Genomic DNA, 23,410 nt, shown 5'->3' with positions numbered 1-23,410 from the left:
CGGTGTGCATTTTGTGTCTGTTAAATTGCTTTTTTAGCTGCTAGGAAAATATTTTAGAGTGAATGCACACAGAGGCTTTTTATCTTCATTGCTTTATGCTGGAGAAAACTTTTAGGTGAGCTGCCAGTAAGCATAAGATCCCAGACCCCAGTGTGGTGGTCCTCTATGCCCCTCTCTTTAGAAAAGGGTGGTGCCTTTACACAATGAGCAAAATAAACACTGAAGGTGGTGATGGGCAGGAGCCTAGAACTTACTTCATCCCCAGGGACCCACCCATTGGCGAGAGGTCCCAGGTTAGGACAACAGAAGGATGCCAGAATCGTTAAAGTAAACTATTGTATTTAGTACAGACCAGTATACTGCATAATGCTCAACCTCTCCCCACTCTGGAGGTTTGGGTGTGTCTAAGTATGTTTAATCGCCCTGTGGGATCTGCACAGAAGGACACCAGGAGATGAGCTGGAGCTGCCTGCATTTACTGCTTGAAATACCTGGTAGTCACTCAACAGAGGAAACCTACAATCAGCCTCCAGTTTAAGATTTTCAACCTAATTAACCGCTATCAAACAGCTTGCACTCTTCACCAAGTAAGCAAGAATTCTTGACTCTGCACCGTCCCTCCCTCCCCACTTCCTCACTCCTTGTCTCCCACTTCCCATCCTACCTAAAGTCTCCTGCCCTGGAGACTGCTTACTTCCACCCTACTTTTCCATCTCTACCTTTCCCAGCACATTCCCTAGTGGTCAATAGCTGTCTGTTGAACTGAGCAGTTTTGAAATTCTTTTCCGCGGTTACTTCCAAACTGCTTTAGGTTCCTGGAAATTTAAGACGCCAAATCTTGTTGGCTTTCTCCCTTCGTAGGAGTACAGGGTATGCGGTTCCCTTAAGTCCCCAGCCTCCCCGCTCCAGGTGCCCGCCACCCTGTGCACCGTCCCCTCGTCCAGGCCTGGCCGACCGGGGGTTGTCCGCTGTCTTTGCGGAGACAGTTTCTTGTAACTCCAGACTCGACACACGCTGGGCTTTGGCGGCCCAGAGGGTCACCCCACCGGCAACCTCGCGCAGGCCCAAAACTGTCACCGCGCACACTTCCGGCCGGAAGCAGGGCGGGGCCGGGGCGCGTTTTTGTGACGCAATTCCTGGAGTTCCCTCCAACGGTGGAAAAGCGGGGAGGAGGAGCGTCGCGCTTCCGTTCCGCCTGCCGTCGGGCTACTGGCCTACCTGGCCAGGCCTCTTCCTAGCCACCCGCCATGGCGTCGGAGGGACCGCGGGAGCCCGCGGGAGAGGTGAGGATGGCGGCCCTGGGCGCCCCAAAATGATGGTCTTGCGCGGACGGGGTAGGAGCTGGGTTAGCGTGGCCCGGAGGCTTGTTGGGGACAGGCCCGGGGGCGTCGGGGTGGGCGGCCGCGGTCCCCAGCCCCCGGGCGCGCCCACACGGCCCGCCGTTAAACGCGGTGAGAAAGGACGCTGTCGACGGGAAACCGCCTCTCGTCCCGAGGCTGCGGAGGGGTTGCGCTACCGTGCCGGCTCACCGCACTGCTGATTGGGAGCCGAGTGTTTAAAGCAGCTTGTTAGTAACGTTTTCTGAAGCGGAAGTCTGCTCGACGTGCTCAGAGTACCTCTAGAAGGAGCCCTGGTAATCGCATAACTTGGCTTTCACACAAATTAAAAACCATGATTATAAGTTGTTAGTGGAAGTAAATCTCTCAATACAGATGTAAAAACTGAAAGAATAAAAGCCCAACAAATTTTTTTGTATTCGTATTCCAAGGGCTCATGGCGATAGAAAGATTTTCTAGCAACGCTTACTTTTGCGTTTCAACAAAACAACTTTTAGTGCTTCGCTGAGTGAAAAGCAACAGTTTTAAGTTCTTTGGGAAATCTAATAGAAATAAACTTCCGCAGTGTGTTTTGAGCGCTACAGTTAAGTTTGACAGTTTGATTGTCCCTAACTCAGCTGAGAGAGGTAAACTACCATATTCTACGTTAAAGCTAAGGAAACGTTGTCACTTGTGGTTCTAACTATACAGTCTGGGTTGACTTTTACTCTCACTTTAATTGGTTGTCCTTATTCTTCATTTTTAATATTTGGTAGACTGTTTTTTTCTAGTGAAAAAGTGCGGAGAAATTGTTAGCAAACAAATTCTTGTCCTTGCTAGGCAGAAGTATTTGGACAACAACATTAGCATTTCTGGGGCTTCGAGAAGGGAGGGACTCTCCCTTTTTTAATTTTTTTTTCCCCCACTTGGTTGATCTCAGAAGGTAGCCAAAACCCCCTTTTTTTCCTCAGGGCATCAAGTTGTCAGCAGATGTCAAACCATTTGTCCCTAAATTTGCTGGGCTCAGTGTGGCATGGTCAGAGCCTTCAGAAGCACGCGTTTTTCCCAGCTGTGCAGCCACGACATACTATCCATGTGTCCAGGAACTAGCAGTGCCTGAGTATGTATCCTTCTGAATGTCTTGCCTTACCTGGGGACTTTTTTGCTTGACTTTAATGGTGATTAAACTTGAAATATGCAGCAGCTAACACATTAACGTTTTCAGAGCAACTGGAGAAGATGCTCCTCAGCCAAGAAGCGTCTGATCCAGTAGCACAACTTAACTGTGTCCCACACCAAAAACTGAAGCTCCAGCTCTCCTTTTCTTTCTCCATATTCATTTGATTATTTTTGGCACAGAAAGTGGAGACTGCATTGCATTTATTAGTGGGAAATGCAGTTCATTTGTGCATACAGTTTATAAGTGTATCATGTATCTAATGGGAGATGAAATGGCAGGAATGGGTGGGCGAGAGGAAATTGGGCAAAGACACGCCCAAATAAATAAACATGAGGAATGAGTGGGTTTTGCTTTTATCTGTTTTGCTTTATACATGTTCTATGGAGATGAATTCTACAAATTTTGGTTATAAATTCTAGATTTGACTTGAAAGAAGGCTTATATTGTCCTTTAAATGTTCTTTTTCCTTCTCAGGATTTATTCTCTAGGTATTTACAAAATGGTTTCCATTTATTAGCTGAATTTAGAAAAATATATGTTAAACCTTGCACATAATTGTGTGGATTACTTGTAGGTTTATTTTTAAGGCATGAATCACCTTTATGCTTATGTAAAAATCCTTGTCTTTATGTTCCTTTGTTGGGTCAGACTTCCTTTTTTTCCCCATACCTACATGGTGTAATTGAAAATAGTTTATACTTCATACAAATTCTAGAACTGTATTCACGAGAATGAAAGTTGGAATGAATAAGAAAATTATTGGGTTGTCTGGTATATTTAGGAAATAAGGAAAGTTATATTTTTTGACAAAAGTTGAAGTCCTGCCTGAATGTGCTGAAGGTCTTTGGTAGGAATACCAAGTTTTCCATTGTAATTTCATCCTTTGTAAAAGGGAGGTTGGCATGGGTCTCTTTTGAGTCATTTCCTACCTTGAGTGGCTCACATAATAAAATACAAGATGTATCACTCTCAGTGACAAGAACTCTTAAGTCATCTGCTGGGTGAAATTCTAGTGACCCAATATAAAGGTGGAAAATAGTTGTATAGCTAAAGCAGCATTCTGGTAGTAACATGAATTGAGACTAATCAGAGGCTCAAGGATGCTAAATGCTGAATTTTAAAATTATGTTTCTTAAGCCCTTATCCCTTTATAGCTTTGATTTTTTTTTTTTAATTGTTTATAACCACTGAAAAGGTTGACTGACAGTATTCCTGCCTGGCAAGAAAACAATTAAAGACAAAGGAGGCATGAAACCAAAGGGCAAGTTTAGAAAGAATGAGTGCCTTTAAAGTGGAGATGAAATGGTGAGACTTTACACAGTAGAGAAGTGATTATCTAGTCAGTTCTAATATAAGTTAAGACTTGCATTGCTATAGTCAGATTTTGTTTAAATGGAGATCTCTTGCTGCCTTGAAAAAAGGAGTAGAATTTTCTGTAACAAACATATGTCCTCTTTCCTACTTATTCCAGTATAGCAACCTAATTCTGTATGTCCTTAAAGGAGTGACCTTTAACAGAATATCCATCTCTAGTACCTCTAGCAGTGCTTGCCAGGGGACTTCATTTATTCATTTGGAGTTCATTAGTGAAAGCCTATTACATGGAAAAGCACTAGTTCCTAAGCGGGGAAAGACTGTCTCATGAGCTATGCTCCTGTTTTTGTCTTATATATAGATTTGAACTGGTGGAGATGGAAGAACACGAACTACCAATCTCCTCCAGGTTTGTTATAGACAAGACAAATATCAATAGAAGTATTCTGGTATATAGAATTGGCCATGTTTGGGAAGTAGTGAGTATTTACTGGTGTAATGAACAAATAGAGGTTATGCAAACAAAGTAAGTTCTCTGTTCCCAGTCATCATCCCTGGACGATGGCTTTGTTGATTGTCATAGTACCTGCTTTGTGACAAATCCTGTGTAACACATGCATGAGGACATGTGTGTTTTGTTTGGGAATTACTGAATATGTTCATTTCTTTCATGCTTGCCACAATCCATGAGGTTGGCAGGGAGGTGTAGTGTTATTTTACACAGGAGAAACTGAGACTAGAAATGCTTGTCCAAAGTTCCTCAGAGACGTAGCACCAGGACCAGAATTAGCATTCAGTTCTTCTGACCTGAGTTCACTGTATTCCCCAAAGCTGCTATTGCTGTCGGTAAAGTTGAGCTTTTTCAGTATCTTGTAGTATACTGTAAAAATCACAGTGCCAATGGATGCTTTTAAGTTAAACCTCTCATCTATGAGAATTAGCAGTTCTCCACAGAGTGTGGCTCACGTCAGGTGGGTGGGTGGAGGAGTGACTGGATTCCTGACAGGTTCTGGCCTGGTTAGAGGGGACCAGATGCAAGATATGTTTGGGAGACAGTAGAGGAGTACGGCCCCATTGTTAGGGGGAAGCCACTAGTCAATTGGCCTACATGGTACAGCTGAAAAGTTAGGTTTGTTGGGTAGGAAATAGAGAGCTCTTGGGGGTGTTTTGGTTGGGGTCATGATAATCACTCCTGGTTTCTGGCTCAACTTAAGGGAAAGGGACTTGAAGGTTTTGATTGGGTTCTAGGCACTGGAAATAGAGAAGAAAATACCTGGAGACCTGCTGCAAGAGAAAAGGGTTCAGTGGTTGTCCATATGGGTTTTGGTGGAAAAGACGCTATAGCAGTTTCCAGTTGAATACATGGAAAGATTTGGGATTATTCGTGAGAGCATAAGTTGGCAGTGGGGCTGGTTTGGGGACCAGTTGTTATGTTTTGGAGCTATATGTGCCAGATGGGGGAAAAGTGAACTATTAAGTGGAAATGACCTGTAAGTTGGAGATAGAGGCCTGGAGGTGGTGAAAGTGTTGGAATTGAAGTATGTAAGTGAAGTCCTGAGCAGAACGAGGAGAAATTCTGACTCAGAGTGAGTCTGCCAGATGAGATAGGGAGAGTGTAGGGGAGGCCACGCCATGGAGGAACCTTTGGAAAATGGGTGAGAGCAAGGAGAGGGCAGAGGCTGCCAAGTGCAGGCTAGTGGAGCTTTTCAAGTGATGTGATAGAAGTAGACACCATGCAATAGAGGCTACTGAGCTTGGCAGGAAGGAGGGTCCTGGGAGACTTGGTGGTCGTCGGTAGTGATGGGATAAGGGGAAGTGGGGCTGAGAGATTAGCAGGGGAGGTTAGGGGCTGCTAATAGCAAAAGGAGGGGGGCAGATGAGACGGTGGGGCATAGAGGAAGTGTGTTACTATGGTTAAGGGCCATCTGAGTGATTCGTGGCAACTGGAACTTCAGAGGCAAGCCATTTGAAGCCCCAACTGCAGATGCTGTGGGTTATCTCTTTGAAGTTTTGTGTTGTATGTTGCTCTCTGCATGTAACTATATTTACCTGGGATGGAAAGAAAAAATATCAACTTTCCAGAGGAATAAGGATCAGTGAGGGGATAGAAACCCAAGTGACTTGTCCAAAGGGGGAAACCAGATTGTGACCCAAACCGAGGTCTCCTGATTCACAGGAGAAAAATTTTCTGGGTGACAACAGCCTTCAAAACCACTACTGGATCCTGCCTCCTCCCACCTCCCTTTCCTTCTTTACCTGAATTTCATTGGTTTGTTCATTTATCCATGTTTTGGACTTCGGCTAGTCATTTTAACTTTTTTTTTTTTTTTTTGCTATCAGCCCATCTTCTTTGCCTATCTTCTTTTGTGGAGAACAGGTTCTTCACCTTCATCTGCCCTCCATTAGATTTTCTGAGCATCAAACAAAATAAAACAGAGATTCACATCTAGGGTTAGCATCTGGGCAGCAGGATGAAGCTTTGAATCTTTCTCTTCTCAGCAAAGAGCAGCACTAGGCCACGTGTTCTGTGGGGCAGAAAATGGTCAGTAAAAGGGTTCGTTGGGGTTTTAATCTGGAATATTTCATTACTAGAATCAATTGCTTACAAGAAAAAGATCTTATAAGATTTAAACTTGTTATAAAATGTCATGAATTAATAGACGGTGATTCCAGGCAGTTCAGTGCTGCATGGAAGCGAAAGCAGTGAACATTCTCATCAGTGTGTTAACAGGTCTAGCCTGTAGATAGTGACTCCTTTCCTCCCTCAGTGCAGACTCTTACTTGCAGCAGAGTAGAAACACGACTTCTAGTAAGTGGTGCCTACGCCCATATCTCCTGACAGTTGAACAGTTGGAAGATCATATGGGATGTCTCATCATTAGCTTTGGCTCTTCCTGCCTTTCAGTGGACCAGTACACTTTGGGATTTCATTGATTTGCTACAAGATAATTTGGAGCTCTGGAAAGTCACAGAAACATCTGCTGGTGCTTATTTGTAGGAATGAGAAGATAGTGATTTGTATTTAACTCAGCTGCTTAGCATTTTGTCATTGTATCAACTTTCATTGCAAAATGGTTGAAACCTCTGGCCGTATACCAAATTTGCTAAAAAAAAATCAATGTTAAATTATATTTCAGTTTAGCCTAGCAGCTTGAGAAAGTTGAGGCAGTAGCAGTGTTCACAGATGGTTCCATCTTGTTAGCAGCGTGTGTAGTTCCTGGACTGCCTTGTGCGTAGTGTCCCCATTGCGACTCCAGCCCCAAGAGTCAGTAGAGCACAGGATGTGGCAGTGGGCTTGGAGCAGGGAAGGGGCTGGGCAGGCTGTCTGCGGGCACCTGGGGCCTCAGGAGGCAGGCCCTGCAGGTTGTCGGGGTAGAGGTTGGATGGGCAGTAAAAAACTCCCTCTACTGAGAGAATGGTCTGGATAGCTCTTTTGGCCAGGGTTGCTGAGAGAGGCTTTTCCAAATATTTGACAGCATGAGAGTGGAAAGCTGCTGGAGCCTCCTTGGGCTTTTCTAATGTTCCTTATAATAGGGTCCTTTCATGGAGGTTCCAGATAAGTAATGAAAAAAACAGAACTAGGTCAGCATCTTTCTTTGCAGGTTAAGAAAAAGTGCTCAGAGGTTTTATTTGGTTTTTAATTTGAGGTATTGCTAGAATAAATGACCTCAAAAATAGTAAAAAGTTTAAATTTGTTTATTACAAAATATTAAGCTCCTTGGTTTGTGGTATTAAATCTGCAACTAAAATTTACCCATTTTATTTAGACAGAAACTCTATGCTGAAGATATGGCTTTTGGAGCTTCAACTTTTCCACCTCAGTATTTATCTCCTGAGATCCCTCTTCATCCATATGCCTATTCTCCTTACACCCTGGAGTCGTCACAAAATGTTTGCCCAGTGCCTGGCTCCCAGTATGATTACAACCAACCCGGTTGTTTCGGAGGTTTTCAAACCGTGAAGCCACGAAACGAGCACGTGTGCCCTCTCCCGCAAGACACAAAAGCTCTGTTTAAGGTCTGTAAATGTTTTGGTTTTATTGATCACTTTAGCATTTAAAACATAAAGAACTGGTAAGTTCTTGCGTGTTATTTAAGATATTTAAATTTTGAGATATTTAAAATTTGATACGGTCTAACCTTTGTAAAAAATGGTTGAGTTGTACTTACGAATTTGCAGATTTGAGCCTTTTTTATAGTGAATTTATGTTACTTTTTAATATGTTACTTTTCAATTATGTTTACTTTTTAATGTTTCCTGCAGAAGAAAACCTGTGATGAGCAGAAGTTTGACACTAAGAAGACTGATGGACCTATATCATCTGATCTAAAATCAGTTAAAAGTTCACCTCGTATGTCCATTCATGCTGAGAATAGTTTGAAATCAGGTAAAAATAACATGCTCTGTATGTTATGTCTTCCTACTTTGTCTACCCCCAGAAACGTCTCTGTTCTTTGAACTATTTTTGTGGGCTTACACATCATGAAAAACTGAGGCCATCAGGTTTCCTGTGGGATCCTGGGGGCCTTTCCTCCCGGGGAGGGAACTTGTTTGTGTGGGCTCTATGACGTGTCCTTAACATGTTATTACCTTGTTTTGTGCAAGAACTTCTGTTAAGTCACATAGCAAGTAGGTGATAATCACCCGCCTCAAAACAGTTGTTAAATAAAAGTGAATTACAGTCACATCCCTTGTACTGTATTTGATCGTGTTCATCCCTGAAATAGCTTCTCTGGTATTCTGTTGGGACACTTTTTAATACGTGGGAGAGTTGACTGTGGTTTAAATCCCATCCTAAACAATACTAAACCTGGGGCAGGACAGTCATTCAGAGGACATGTCTGCTCTGGTCTTGAAAACTGCTGTTCCAGTCTCTGGCTGAAAGTTAGTGATTATACATGATGTCTTGTTTTTTTCATGTAAATTACTTACTATTGCACGTTGATCACAGCCATCATCTGTTTATATAATAACTTAAAACCTTTGTAATAGCGTACTTACTGGGAATGGTCTGTCATTTTATTTACATGTGTAATTTATTGTTACTTGATATGTAACTTTTTCTCTTGGTGTTGACTTCACTCATAAACCATCTGGTACATGGTAATATGAAAGAAAATTTGAACAGTTAACTGTAATAACTCTAGCCTTACAATTAAATAATTTAAAAAATGCTGGGGCTTTATGGCATTGTAACCTGTAGCATCATTCATTTGCATTTGAAGGAGAAAGATGGGAAAGAGCTTATAAGTTTCGTTTTACTTGTTTCTCTGCAGTTTCTTTCAGCAAACTAAAACATGGAAATTTTATTATTTAAAGAAAATTTGTAAGAGTCCCCTTAATCTCACAAATCTCTAAAGTGTGTATTAAGAATAATTGAAATGCCCAGCTGCACAGTCAGGTTAAGGTAGCTATTTCATCCACTTTAGAGTTACTCCTAAAATTTGCAGTGTGTTTTCGTTTTTCTGCTTGGTGGCCCCCATGGTCATTTATGTTTTCCACTGTTACAGAGAAGGTTAACAACACTACAAAAAAATTAGGCTGTTTGGACAATAACGTGTTGCATCAATAGCAATAGACTTCCTACTCTGCAATTTAAGTGTGAGTACAGGTCATTAGACAACATCTAAATTTTTACCCCTACTTTTAATTCTGTAAATACAGATGGTTATTATAAACGAACAGACAGGAAATCCAGAATCATTGAAAAAAGTGGATCTGCCTCCAAACCTGAGTTTGAATTTACCAGGTTGGATTTTCCTGAACTGCAGGGTCGAGAGAACAGTGAGATACCAGAGATACAAAAGCAGCTCAAGTGGGGGCCTTTACGCTCTGCCTCTACTGACGTTTCTCTTCTAAGAGAAGTGGGGAAACCTGCTGCAGTGTTAGCAGAGGTGAGTGCAGCCTCCTGCTCTTTTTGTTCCCTTCTTTCTTCCTTTCTCCTCAGTGATGGGTAGTGATGCAAGGACATCACTTCAAATACTACACTTCACATCTTGGTGTGGGAGGGGCCTCTCAGTTCGCTTAGGTGACTTTCTCTGTTGTTTGAACTGTTTATAGTCAGCTGTAACACCTGGTGTGGCTATTCTTTCCAGAGAATCACTTAGCAAGTGTCTTCATATCTGGTGGCTAGAAAGCATTGCAGTGTCTCAGGAGGAGAGGATTGTAGCACGGGTTCCTGCTTCCACAGCACATTGTGAAAATGTTGTTTCTACCATTGCATTCTGGTAGCACTTTTTCCAATACAGGGAAAGAGATTTTTTTAAATCAAATAGTAATGTTAAAACTGTGTAGTGTAACTTCTGATTTTTCCAGGCTTTTTATCTGCACCTCAGTCTTGTCAATGATACGGAAAATGTCATTGCAATAAGTGCACTCAGTGCCTAATAATTTTAAATTGCACTGTATTCACCATTTGATCTCAAAGTTTTACTCCATCAAATTGACGCATTTTTCCTCTCAAACAGATTGATTTTGAGACTTCCAGGAAAAAACCTTATTGGGTTAGTAGTCCCTAAAATGTCTTGTGACAAATTGGGGCCCATCCCAGTATGGAGGTAAGGAGAAAGAAGAAACAATGAAGAAAACAGAGCTCACCAGTTCATTTACCTCTTGAATGGAGAAAGGATTTCCATTTCCTGTCCTAGCACTTCTCTTGGGTGCCTGGATACTAAACCCTCTGAAGACTTGATGGTAGTGGCTTATAATGTGCAGAAAATAAATCATTCCCCACATGTTGACCCTTAGACTATTATACCTTGGTGTTATAATGTGCAGAAAATAAATCATTCCCCACATGTTGACCCTTAGACTATCATACCTTGGTGTTTTCCTTTTACACAGTGGTGATAAGTAAGGCCGATTGACTGATACAGAAGAATCACAGTTTCATTAGGCAGCTTTGTGACTGCTTTCTGGGCCCTGGCTGGGTGTATGGAATAGCTGAGTAGTCGAGGGGCTCCATGCTTTCATCATGGGTGGTCAGTGGATAATTCTAAACCCGTGAGCACTGTACAAAAGTAGGACAGAGTACAGCGGGTCCAGGGTGAGTGGAAGCATGACTGACACTTTATGTCATCGTCACTTGTTACATATGAGTACTGCATATGTGGACAAGAAGTAAGACATATCATGCTATGTGGGGAGATGTACATACTCATTGCTTTATATATTCACACTCTTGAATTATGTGTGGAGTATTTTTTTGTTTTTTTCCCATTTTCCCTCTAAAAGAAACCTTTTTTTTCCTGATGGTATTAGTAACATCTTTCAACATGAGGAAAATATTCAGGAAAAAAAAAATTGTCTGAAGCTGTACAACCAAGAGAAAACCATGTTTGACACTTATTCTTTTTTTAATGGTACATTGTGGGAATTGAGGGGCATTCCTTTCAATTTAGGATACACATGTATGATACAAGCTTGTGTTTGAATTTTTCAAAACTTGTGGTAGTTTTTCCATGTCATAAAATATTTTTTGAAAATATAACTGTTGCATTGAATCTTTGGTATTGATATATATAATTTACTTAACCATTCTAGAATAGGTAAACCATTTCTAGTGTTTCATTGGCTTTGGTGAGCATAAAAGTTATGTTTACGCAAAGAACAGGCTGTGTTTTAATCATTTATGTTATTTTATTTTCTCCTTTGATGAATTTATTTTTTTTTAGTTAACATAATTGCCTTTACATACTGTGTCTATCTGGAGCCCCATAGAGAACACAGCAGCCTATAGGATGGGGCCGGAAGAGAATTTGTTTCTCAGTGTGCAGTCACTTCCACAGAGCTATGCTGATGCCACATCACCTCCTCCAGGACTAGCCCAGTGTTTTGGAAGCTGAGAAAGGTGCTAATAGAAGGGAGAATGGCATCTTTCTCTTTGCCAGACTCCCAACCTCCCCATGCCTTTGGAGTTTCCAGAAATGTTTCATTAAAAATAAAAATTCACTTCCCCAGTCACCCTTGTTTTGCATCCATTTAGTAGTAGCGAAATGAAATTATCGAGATTCTGTTCAGAGGTTGGGCCTCAGTCCTGCAGTGGATTGAAGCAGACAGCTTCGCACTCCTGGGATGGGGTGGGTGCTCTAGGCGGCACCTCCTGCAAGATTGGTATGGTGTGCATCTGTCAGGCAGTAATTTGGAATTTGCAGGTTAGCAAGTGACACCTGCCTGCCCAGAGAGCCCTGCCTGATGTCTGTAGGGAAGTGGTGGGTCCTCTGGGGAGGCCCTGGGGCAGGAAGGCCCAGGGTGAAGTAGGTATTTCCAGGCCCTTAGTGAGCTCTACCACGGGGCCAGGAATCAGCGGATGCCACATGGAGGATTTTGCTTTATTTCTATTTGTATTGAAAATGGGGGCTTTCTGTCCTACTTAAGGAACATGTTCTTTCCATTGTTCTGAAACAGCTCTTGGAGGTTAACAGGCTTCTACTATCCAAGCAGAGAAGTGGCACAAGGCATATTCAGCAATCAGCTATTTTGGCCACTGAACAATTCTTTTTTTTTTTTTTTAACTAGGCTTAGATGTAGTGGAATGGTAAAATGGATAAGTTTATGAAACATATGAACTCCAGAATTTATTTTAAATCCATTCAGTGTGAATTTATCATTTTCCTTTCACCTTGGCTGCTGGTCATTTTGAGGTCTCTCTTAATGTACTCACTTGTCCCCAAGTGTCGTTTGGTGCCTCTTCCATGCGTGTGGCAGCTTTCTGTCTGTGAAAGGGAGTACGTATTAGAAGACCTGTATTTGTTTTTGTGGGTATGTTCAGGGATTTTTTGAGCCTTGGTGTGGGGGTGTGGTGAACGACAGCTTTTGCATTCACAGTGGGCACTTCGGCTCTAAGAATCGTGTAGGTACATCTGTGCTGATTTGGAAATTGTTGGTTGTATGTTGGTTTTTTTCCCCTAAGTTACATGATACTGCGTGTGGTGTGATCCCATTATGGAGATCCATTTAAAATAATATACAAATGTTTATGTCCTAAGCAAAGAAATAGAAGGATGCTAGCTAAGCTGTAGACGGTGGATGGTTTTTCCTCTAGGGAATGAGATTTGGCAGAAGAAAGTAATTTAATTTTTCACATAATGTACTTACGTGTTTGGAATTTTTAATTAGCGTATGTTTTGCAGGTTTTAAGAATGGCGAAGGAAACTATATATTTCAAAAATAATGATTACTTTTATTCTGAAATAGTAAGAAAAGAACTGGTTTGTTTTTTAGGGTGGAACAGTGGTGAAGAATAATAATCGGACCGGATCTGTAACTGATAATGCTGCTACCAGTCCCTCTTCATGTACAAGAGGTAAGAGTGGGCTATCAAATATTATTTTAAAATATAAAAATTGTCTATTGTCTGTTTTCTTAGTTCATTTTCAGTCTAGTGCAACTGAAATGTTTTTGTTTTAAAGCCTTCTTTAAGGCAGCTGATGGGTTGATAAACTGGCATCATTGTTAGAAGACTGAAGTAAGCAAACGAGATCCCACATCCATGCACAAGGAGTGTAAACTACGTACAAGTAAAGCATTCTAAATGAAATGTTTGTTCGGTTAAGTGAGACATTTTATGAACTCAGAAATGATTACTTTCTTAAGCATTACCTATATCAGTGGTTCTCATAGTTTTTGGTCTCAGGACCTCCTTAATACCCTTTAAAAGAACCCCAAAGAATTTCTGTTTATTTGGATAACTGTCAATATTTGTAATATCTGAAATTAAAACTGAGAAATACAAAATACTTACTAATTCACTTTAAAAGTAACAATAAACCCATTACAGGTTAACATAGCACATTTTAATTAAAAAAAATAACTATTTTCCAAAGTTAAAAAACTAGTCAGGAGAGGAGAGCAGCCTTTACGTTTTAGCAGCTCTTTAATGTCTGGCTCAGGAGATCTGCTTCGGCATTCACCTGTTTCACTGTTCTCTGTCGTACAGCCTCTGGAAAACCCCACTGTACTACGCTCATGGGAGAGTGAGAGTGGGGAAGGCAGATGGCACATTCCTGTTACCAGGAAAACAATTTTGACTGTGGACCCCTGAAAGGGTCCTAGGAGTCTCAGAACTTTGAGAACTGCTGGTCTGTCCTGACCTGGCCCAGAAGTGAGATATTCAGAGAGAGTTCAGTAGATTCTGCTTTTGAAGTTTTTGTGAGTAGCTTGTCCTAACAGAAGACCTTTTCACAAAATTATTCTAGATTTATTCACAGGTGTGTTTTCAATTGCGTTAGCATGTTTGGTATGTACGTGGTTCAATAAAAGACCTTCACTTTAGCAACTGCTGTGAAGATGCATAGCTGTGTGGTGACAAGAACAGCCTGTCTCCCCACTGTGGGGTAGCCACAGGCTGCTGACATGACCTGCCCGTGTCCTGAAGGATGTCCTTTTGTTTTGTCTGTATATAGAGTTTCATGGGCACCTACGGAGTAGTGTTGCCATACTTATGCCTATGTTCTAGAAAGAAATAAATTACCAGTTATTGCGATAGCTGAAGTTTAGTGATCTTTGATTTCTGATGTTAAAGGTACACATCAAGGTTAGTAGGGCCACAGTTTGCTCTTTAGCTCATTATATCTGTGTGTTTGCCACGTGGATGTATTTGTGGATTATTGTTTTTTAATGGAAACTTTTTTGTTTACCACCTGCACCTCTAAGTTAAAAGAACAGTTCCTAGGAAAGTCAGTTCCCCTTACAAGTTAATTCAGCATGCATGTTCCAAGAAGAAAAACAAATTTAGTGGATACTGTAGTTTCCAAGAGAATGTTCTTGACAACACCTTAATTTAACTATGCTCTTGAGTACTTCATGTAATGCATGCTTGGAATTTCTAAGGAATTTCTTTTTACTGTTGGGATTGTTCAACAATTTTGGTTATCTTTGAGCAGAATTATCTTGGACACCAATGGGTTATGTTGTTCGGCAGACATTATCTACAGAACTGTCACCAGCCCCTAAAAATGTTACTTCCATGATAAACCTAAAGATGGTTGCTTCATCAGCAGATCCTAAAAATGGTAGTATGTCATCTTCTGAAGTTTTATCTTCGGAGCCTTCGTACAAAGAGAAACATGTTGTCCATCCTACTAAAAAGGTACGTGTCACAGTTTGATTATGTTGCTCTTCTGTACCACTGGATTGTCTTTTTTTCTCAAATCCTAACTGAAAGTGTTTCATTTGGTACTGTAGGCACTAATCTGAGTTGGTTGTATTCAGTACTTGAATTGAATACAGTCTAGGGACACAAGTGGTAGCTTTTATACACAAGGACGTGCATGTTAGACCTATGGTCTTAAAATATCTGTGGACCATTTTGAATTCTTTACAAGAGAGATTCTGGCAGTAGCTTATGCTCTGGTATATAAAATACTGCAGTCTTTTGTCTGTTGATTTTACATTGCTTTTACCTACCAGGTACTGGTAGCAAGATAATTGTGTGCCACATTTTGCGATCATCATGTATGTTAATTGATTCTTGGTTAATTGCAGCTACTTACTATAAAATAGCATTTCAGAATCCATTTTTTCCTTTCAATTCAAATAATTTTAAGTTGTTATTTTTCAATCCCTAGATTTCTTTCTTGAAGAGCCTTTTTTACTGGGCTAGATTTTGGGTTTGATTTTCATTGTGTACTGATAACATTATTTTAAGTTGAAATATGGTCATATTTGTTTAGTGCTGGTTTCCTATCTTTTTGAGTGTTAGAATACTTTTTGATATCGAAAGTGTCTTAGACCATCCCACACAAACAGGAGCTGTGTGTTTACGCTTGGTTGATTGAGAAATCTCTGCTGGTAACAATTAATGGTGAAGTCAGACTTGTGTGCCTGTTCCCTACAGCTTTATGCACATACTTGTGAAACACAGGATGCGGCTGTGAGGCCCCTCCAAGTACACATGGAGACTGGCCAGCTCCAAGGCCCCGCTGGTGTCGGGGCGCAGGCTGCACAGTAGACCACCAAGTCACCATCTAAATGAGCTTTTAACACTCTTAAGAGTTAACAGATTTTATTTTATTTTCCCAGCATCTTTTTAAAAATTATTTTTTAATTAGAGGTGTAAGAAAAGTTTATTTTTGAGAAGTCCCAAAATAAAGATGAGAAAATGAGGATCTCCTGTAATCCTATGACCCAGATGGCTTTGCATTGTGGTCATAATGTTTTTTTTTCCCCTTCTAAAACTTTCTGTATTGTGAATTTTTATTACTGAAATAGCACCTGTAATACTACAAGGATCTAATTATGGAAAAGGTCCTTTTCCCATAGCCCTTTGGTCCCCACCCCTCTAGGAGCCTCCATTAACAACTTGCTGTCTGTTTTACCTCAGGGCTCCTGAAAACATAAATAAAGATGTTTATTTTGTTTTAAGTTTTTTTTTTTTTTTAAAACAGAAATGCGGGGACTTCTCTGGAGGTCCAATGATTAAGACTTTGCCTTCCAATGTAGGGGGTGCAGATTTGATCCCTGGTTGGGTAGTTAAGATTCCACATGTCTTGTGGCCAAAAAAACCCATAAAACAGAAGCAATATTGTAACAAATTCAATAAAGACTTTAAAAATGGTCCTAAAAACCCATGATTTTTGCTTTTTTTGTTGTTGTTGTTCTAGTCCAGAGCATCACAAGGTGACGATCCTGAGCAAAACGAAGCCTCAAGGAAGAATAAGAAAAAGAAAGAAAAGTCTAAATCAAAATATGAAGTCCTGACAGTTCAAGAGCCACCAAGGATTGAAGTATATTTACATTTATTACTCACCTTGTTTGATATAATAAATGGGTCTTCCTTAATAGAAATGGGTTCATACTGGTTGCTGAAGTAAAAATTCTCCAACATTTTCTTTAATAATTGTAGTGCTGGGCTTCCCTGGTGGTGCAGTGGTTGAGAGTCCGCCTGCCAATTCAGGGGACGCGGGTTCGTGCCCTGGTCCGGGAAGATCCCACGTGCCGCGGAGCGGCTGGGCCCGTGAGCCATGGCCGCTGAGCCTGTGCGTCCGGAGCCTGTGCTCCGCAATAGGAGAGGCCACAGCGGTGAGAGGCCCGTGTACTGCAAAAAAAAAAAAAAAAAAAAAAAATTGTAGTGCTAAAGAAAATAGTTGTCACCCATTTTCTTCAGTTCTTCATTTTGGTGTCCCCAGTGCAGTGCCCATCTCATAGCAGGTTCTCAGTAAACGAATGAATGGCCTAGAGAAAAAACTATTTGTATTGAAATTTAATGGTGTGTATGCCCTACTACTAATATATACCCCTCAGTATCTTCTGGTCTGTTTTTTTCTTTGCTTTGGCATGCTGGCTTCTGCAGGGCCTCCTTTCCTATCTAGATGTTTTGGTATAATATGCTCCACTATTGAGAGAAACTTAGAATACTGTAGATCTGTCGTGGACCCTGGTCAAGAAGAGAATATCATGAACTTCCGAAAGTGCTCTTTAAATTGTTGTCCAGTGATACTCCAAGAATGTCTCTGTTCTCCAAGGAGCCATCCTGGATCCTGATTATGTTTCTCATGGGTCTGCAGTACCAGACTCAGCAGCCTGGCTCCTGGTGCTGGCAGAAGGGTCTCTCAGCAGTACTCCCAGGCAGCCAGCTTAGGGTCAAGCCCGAGGTGTTCCCACAAACTCGAGGGGCTCCCAGGGGTTTTTGAACATTCCCTTGAGAGTAATGGGGTTGCATGTTTGAAAACCTATGACTGCGGTAGAGCATTATTGTTTGGGCCAACAAATAACTCATTATTTCTGCCCACATTTTTCACATAATTTCTCCAGGGTCCCTAAAATGTTGACAGAAGCACATAAGACATTTTAAAATGATTTAAACATTGTTTAGAGACCTGTTCCTTTGTTTCTTTTTTCTAGTCTAGGATCAGCACATGTGACAAGATGCTTACATCCCCTGAGTCCAGATTGATGGTTTCCCTACAGAAAAGCATAGTTGAAGGATGGGTGCTTGAAAACTCTTGTGCCAGTATGCTTGGGGCAGTTCGTAGACTGCTTGGTGAACCCACATCCTTGAGGCCCCTGCTCTCTGCCTCTGGAGCAGGGAGATTCAAACTGCGGTCCTTAACTTTGTTCTAAGAGTGAAATAAAGCCGAAGCACTTACATTAGTTTTTTGGTTTTGTTTTGACTGTTTTATAACACCTTTGAGCACTTTTATAAGGATATTTTTATGGAAAGAAAATAAAACCAAGGAACAGGTTGTAGTTGGGCTTATTTGATAATTGTGATTTGCGAAGAGCTAAAGGGTGTGTGGTTTACTTAGGATGCCGAGGAGTTTCCCAATCTGGCAGTTGCATCTGAAAGAAGAGACAGAGTAGAGTCACCGAAATTTCAGTCTAAACAGCAGCCACAGGTAATTTTTAGATTGAAACCACAATTGCTTTTGGCTTAACTTTTCTTGCTTAACTAAACTGAGAAAAACTGCTTTCCAGACTTCTTTGTATATGGGGACAGGTGGTTTTGTTTTGATTCATTCGTTCATTGGGGAACCACATCCAGTGTGTTGAAACAAAGTTGCTCTTAAGCTAAAACTGCTTTATCACTTTTGAAATTAGGCTATTGGTAACTGCCATTGCTGTATCAGAAAGGAGGGGAACACAAACTGCCTAACTTGGATTTAAAGAAAAAACTTTGACTTAGTTTATTCAGGAAACAGAAGAATCTCTTTGTGAGGCAGTAATGTCTGACAGAAGGAAAAAAGAGAGCCACCAGCATTTCACTCAGGTAGTCAGGATCAGAGGAAGAAATGATTCTTCTCTTGCCTTAGCCCCACTGTGGATTCAGGAATGAACTTGTAGTTCATAATCTAGATGGAGAACTTGCATACTTTGGGCATGTTCGTTGTCATTTTGCCTTTCAAAGTGGGGTGATTGTTTTCACATTTGTGAAAAGTAAAATTCTAAACCCATGTATCTTTGCATTCCTATGTTGTAATTTGGTTATCTTCCATCCCTGCAGAGGTCTCTGTGGCTGCCTGTGCTGTGCTTAGCACTCACCCATTGCCATGAGCCCTCACCCAGCGTGAATTTGGCATCAGGGAAGAGAACAGTGGCGTGGGGCAGGAGTGGAGGTGTTAAAGCACAAGAGACAACACGTCCGTACACCCTTATACAGTCTCAAAACCCAAATCAGAATGATTTCAGAAATAACATTTGTTTAGAGTGTATCTGACTTTGCGCCTAAATATAATACTCACCTGCTGGGTGTGTTTTGGACTTGTATAAATTTTTGGTCATGCCTCCATGGTTTCATGGCACTTGGTTGGCTCACTTAGGCAATTGGAGAGCGAATGGTGTTAATGAGGCAGTAGTACCAACCAGCTAGCCCCACACATAAACTTTCGTAGCCCAGGACTTTATACAAGTCTTGGTTCCTTATCTGTAGATGTATGCTGTTATTCACAATGGAGATGCAGACGTGTAAGTGGTTTAATTAAACCAGTGTTATGAAAGAAGGAGGAGAAAATAAACAACGTTGGTGGTAATATTGGCAGATAATTTGGAATTGACTGGGGTTTTAATTACTTTAATTTTTTTTAATTTTAAGATTTTTATAGTCCCTATATCTGTTTTATCTTATTAATTATATGATTTTTTATCATAAAATGAAAAGCACAATTTGTAAAATATAGTATTATAAATAAACTTCTGATTTTTGAACTTTTTAGAATAATTTTAAAAGTAGTGGAAAGAAGAGCCAAATTCCAGTACAGTTGGATTTGGGAGGAATGCTAACCGCATTGGAAAAGAAGCAGCACTCCCAGAATGCAAAGCAGTCCTCCAAACCAGTGGTGTTCTCAGGTAAAAGAGTCTCTTCATTTCAGACAAATGATTGAAGTCTTTTTCAGTAGACTATTTTGTGACTGTTTTTTCTTGTAATCAAAAGTTGTTTATATATGATCAAAATAATGTGGTGCTGGAATAAAGATAGTTATAGACCAGTAGAATAGAATTGAGAATCCAGAAATAAACACACATATCTATGGCCAGTGAATTTTTAACAGGGTTGTTGAGTTCATTAAAAGGACAAAGAACAATCATTTAAAAAATGGTCCTGGGGCAACTGGATTTCCACATGCTTAACAATGAAGTTGGACCGCCAACCTCACACCATATACAAAAATTAACTCAAAATGGATCAACAACTTAAATATAAGAGCTAAAACTTGAAACTCTTAGAAGAAAACAGAGGTAAATCTTCATGACCTTGGATTAGGTGATGAATTTTTAGAAAGGACACCAAAAGCACAAGCAACAAAAGCAAAAATAGATAAATTGGATTTCATCAAAATTAAAAACTTTTGTGTACCAAATGACATTATTAAGAAAATGAGAAGACAACTTATAGAATGGGAGAAAATATTTGAAAATCGTATAAGGATTTAAGATCCAAATATATAAGAACTCTTACAATTCAGTAACACTCATTTAAAAAATGGGCAGAGCTCTTGAAAAGACATTTCTCCATGAGAAGGTATATGTACGGTCAATAACATGTGAAAAGTTGCTCAACATTGGTAGTCATTAGAGAAATGCAACTTAAAACCACACTGAGGCAGTTCTTGAAACCTACTATGATAGCTCTAATCAGAAACATGGAAAATAACAAGTGTTTGTGGGGATTTGGAGAAATTGGAACTGTTGCTGATGGAAATGTTAAATGGTGCACTTACTTTGGAAAACAGTCCCATGGTTCTTCAGAATGCCAAATAGAGAGTTGTCATGTGACTTGGCAATTCCACTCCTCTGAATGTATCCAAAAGAATTAAAAACAGAGACTCAGACACTTGTACACCAGTGTTCATAGCAGCATTATTCGTAGTAGCCCAAAGATGGAAACACCCCAAATGTATATCAACAGATGAATGGGTAAGCAAAAGGTGGTATATACATACAATGGAATATTCAGCCTTAAAAAGGAAGGAAATTCTGTCATAGAAAGTAGATTAGCGGTTACCAGGGGTTGAGGGGAGTGGGGAATGAGGAGTTATTGTTTAATGGGGATAGATTTTTATTTCGGGGCATGAAAAAGTTCTGGGTATGGGTAGTGGTGATGTTTCCAACAACGTTGTGAACGCAATTGATGCCACTGAATTGTGAAGAATGGTTAAAATAGTAGTTTCTATGTTATATGTATTTTATCACAAAATTTTTAAAGTTATTTAAGTACGATGATTTTAAGAAATAGGTCTTATTAAAAGGTGGGTTTTGGGGACTTCTCTGGTGGTCCAGTGGTAAAGAATCCACCTTCCAATGCAGGGGATGCAGGTTCAATCCCTGGTCAGGGAACTAGGTTCCCACATGCCACAGGGCAGCTAAGCCCATATGCCAAAACTCCTGAGCTCAAGCATCTCAGCTAGAGAGCCCATGTGTCACAAACTACAGAGCCCACACACCCTGGAGCCTGCGCGCCACAACTAGAGAAGAGAAAACCTGCGCACCACAACTATAGAGAACCCTGCACACTGCAGCAAAAGATCCCACGTGCCGCAACTAAGACCCGATGCAGCAAAAAATAGATAGATAAACATTAAAAACAACAACAACATGGGTTTATGGGTTTTCCACTTGATGTGATGACTTGGTGTACCTAAAAGTCTTACGTAAGTGCCCTGTACAGGTTATAAATCTTCACCAGATTGAAATGAATTACCTGCCTGTCCATGGGAACGCAGCGGGTGGCAGTGTTGGCTTGGTAGTGATGCAGTCATTCTCTCCTCTGAAACACCTCTTAGAGCCAAGATAGTTAAAATTGGCAATATGTTATACAGAGAAATAATGCACATTTGCCACCATAGTCTTTTAAATATGTTTCCCTCTGAGGCAGTTTATTTACTTTAAAAGTGAAAAATAGGTATCCAAGGAAATGGTAAAGAAGCTTACTTTTTTTGGTTTCTGAAGCATTTTAAAGCAATTTGTGGACATCATGTCATTTTACTTATAAATACCTCAATCTGCATCTCTAACTGATGGTGATTTTATTATGGCATTAATCCCAGAAAGGATAAACATGATTTGTCTCTTCAGGGGAGGGAGGTAGCATTTTTTTTCTTTTGAAAATTTTCAAACATCTGGAAAAGCCGAATAAAATCATGCAGTGACCACCCATGTACTCACCATCTAGATTCTAATTTTTTTCAATCTCGTAATTTTTCCAGAGGTCAGCAAACTATGACCTGCTGGCTGCTGGCTGTAAAGTTTTATTAGAACACAGCCAACACTTGTTCATTTAAGTATTATCTGTGGCTGCTTTTGAGTTATAATGGCAGTTGAGCATTGCAGTATGCATATGCTCATTAGCCTAAAATACTTGCTCTCTGGCCCTTTAAGGAAAAGTTTGCTGACCCCGATTTATCCATTCATCAATATGTTGTTTTTTATTTTTGCTGCATTTAAGGTCGGTTGCAGACACCACTGTATTTTACCCCCAAGTGTTACAGCATGCATATCATTTACTAGAATTCAGTATTTATTTATGGCTCTTCTTTTCCTTTGGAGGTAAAATATGCATTTAGTGACATGCACAGATCTTAAGTGCACCATTTGAAGCCTTTTGGCAAATGTGTAACTGTGTAACGTAGACTCGTGGCTATGTAGGACATCGTCAACACCCTTGAAATTTTCCTCAGCCCCTTCCCATTCCAGTCATTCCCTGCTGCTACCCGCAGGCAACCATGGTTCTGATTTTTTTTCTGCCATAGACTAGTTTGTCCTTGTTCTAGAACTTCATGTAAGTGGAATCTTAGTATATGCTTCTTTGTGTAAGTTTTCTTTCACTCGACACAATATTTTTGTGACTTACACTGTAGATGTATGTCAGTAGTTCTTTTTGTTTTTTATTGAGATGAAATTCATGTAGCATAAAATTAACCATTTTACACTGTACAATTTAGTGGCGTTTAGTACATCCACAGTGTTGTGTAACCATCACCTCTGTCTAGTTCCTAATATTTTTATCATCCCAAAAGGAAACCCCTACCCATTAAGCTCCCCATTTTCCTCCTTTCCCCAGCCCCTGGCAACTACCTATGGATCTGCCTATTCTGACATTTTATATAAATGGAATCATATAGTTTGCGACCTTTTCTGTCAGTCTGCTTTCACTTAGCTTAATGTCTTTGATGTTCATCCATATTCATGTATCTTATTTCAACAGTGTTTGTGATCGAATCATATTCTGTTGACCACAATTTCTTTATCTATTGATGGACATTTAGGCTGTTTCCACCTTTTGTCTGTTGTGGATAATACTGCTGTGATTATTCATGTACAAGTATTTGAGTGTCTGTTTTCAATTCTCTTGGGAGAGTGGAATTGCTGGGCCACGTGGTATGTAGTTTATAAATTGCCAGACTGTTTTCCAAACTGCCTGTGTACCATATTACACTCACCAGTAATATATGAATGTTCTCCTGGTTCCACATCCTCATCAACATTTGATGTTGTTGGTCTTAATTTTAGCCATTCTGATGGGAGTGGAGGTGGGATTATTTTGAAGCTGAAAATTCTGAACACTCTCTGGCAGATGATTTTATATGGGCTGCTGAATGATATAGTCAGCAGTTTCCCAAATAGCCTTCTCATGGCTACAGCAGAAGTAAGTTTTAGTGAGTTTCAT

At 40.4% G+C, this 23,410-nt stretch overlaps 1 protein-coding gene across 19 annotated transcripts in view; it reads left to right on the top strand.

Annotated features, from left to right (window-relative positions):
• Positions 1-568: 568 nt before the first annotated feature.
• Positions 569-23,410, top strand: part of SECISBP2 (SECIS binding protein 2) — a 40,179-nt gene continuing 17,337 nt past the window's right edge. For 3 of the 19 annotated variants that reach the window (XM_033429631.2, XM_033429618.2, XM_033429617.2), the window contains exons 1-11: positions 1,130-1,283; positions 2,288-2,436; positions 4,172-4,219; positions 7,578-7,827; positions 8,074-8,197; positions 9,475-9,704; positions 13,033-13,114; positions 14,694-14,899; positions 16,413-16,535; positions 18,057-18,146; positions 19,461-19,593. In XM_033429631.2, coding sequence (XP_033285522.1) covers positions 1,248-1,283; positions 2,288-2,436; positions 4,172-4,219; positions 7,578-7,827; positions 8,074-8,197; positions 9,475-9,704; positions 13,033-13,114; positions 14,694-14,899; positions 16,413-16,535; positions 18,057-18,146; positions 19,461-19,593 — 1,471 coding nt within the window. In that variant the 5' untranslated portion in view covers positions 1,130-1,247. Of the gene's footprint in view, positions 588-1,129; positions 1,284-2,287; positions 2,437-3,691; positions 3,802-4,171; positions 4,220-7,577; positions 7,828-8,073; positions 8,198-9,474; positions 9,705-10,277; positions 10,368-13,032; positions 13,115-14,693; positions 14,900-16,412; positions 16,536-18,056; positions 18,147-19,460; positions 19,594-23,410 lie in introns of those variants that run through there. The other 16 variants (XM_033429625.2, XM_033429621.2, XM_033429620.2 and 13 more) reach the window with 16 other exon arrangements.

Source organism: Orcinus orca, chromosome 6, assembly GCF_937001465.1.
Source record: "Orcinus orca chromosome 6, mOrcOrc1.1, whole genome shotgun sequence".
Taxonomy (NCBI): domain Eukaryota; kingdom Metazoa; phylum Chordata; class Mammalia; order Artiodactyla; family Delphinidae; genus Orcinus; species Orcinus orca.
Note: the sequence above shows the minus strand (reverse complement) of the source record. Positions and strands in the feature narration are given on the sequence as shown.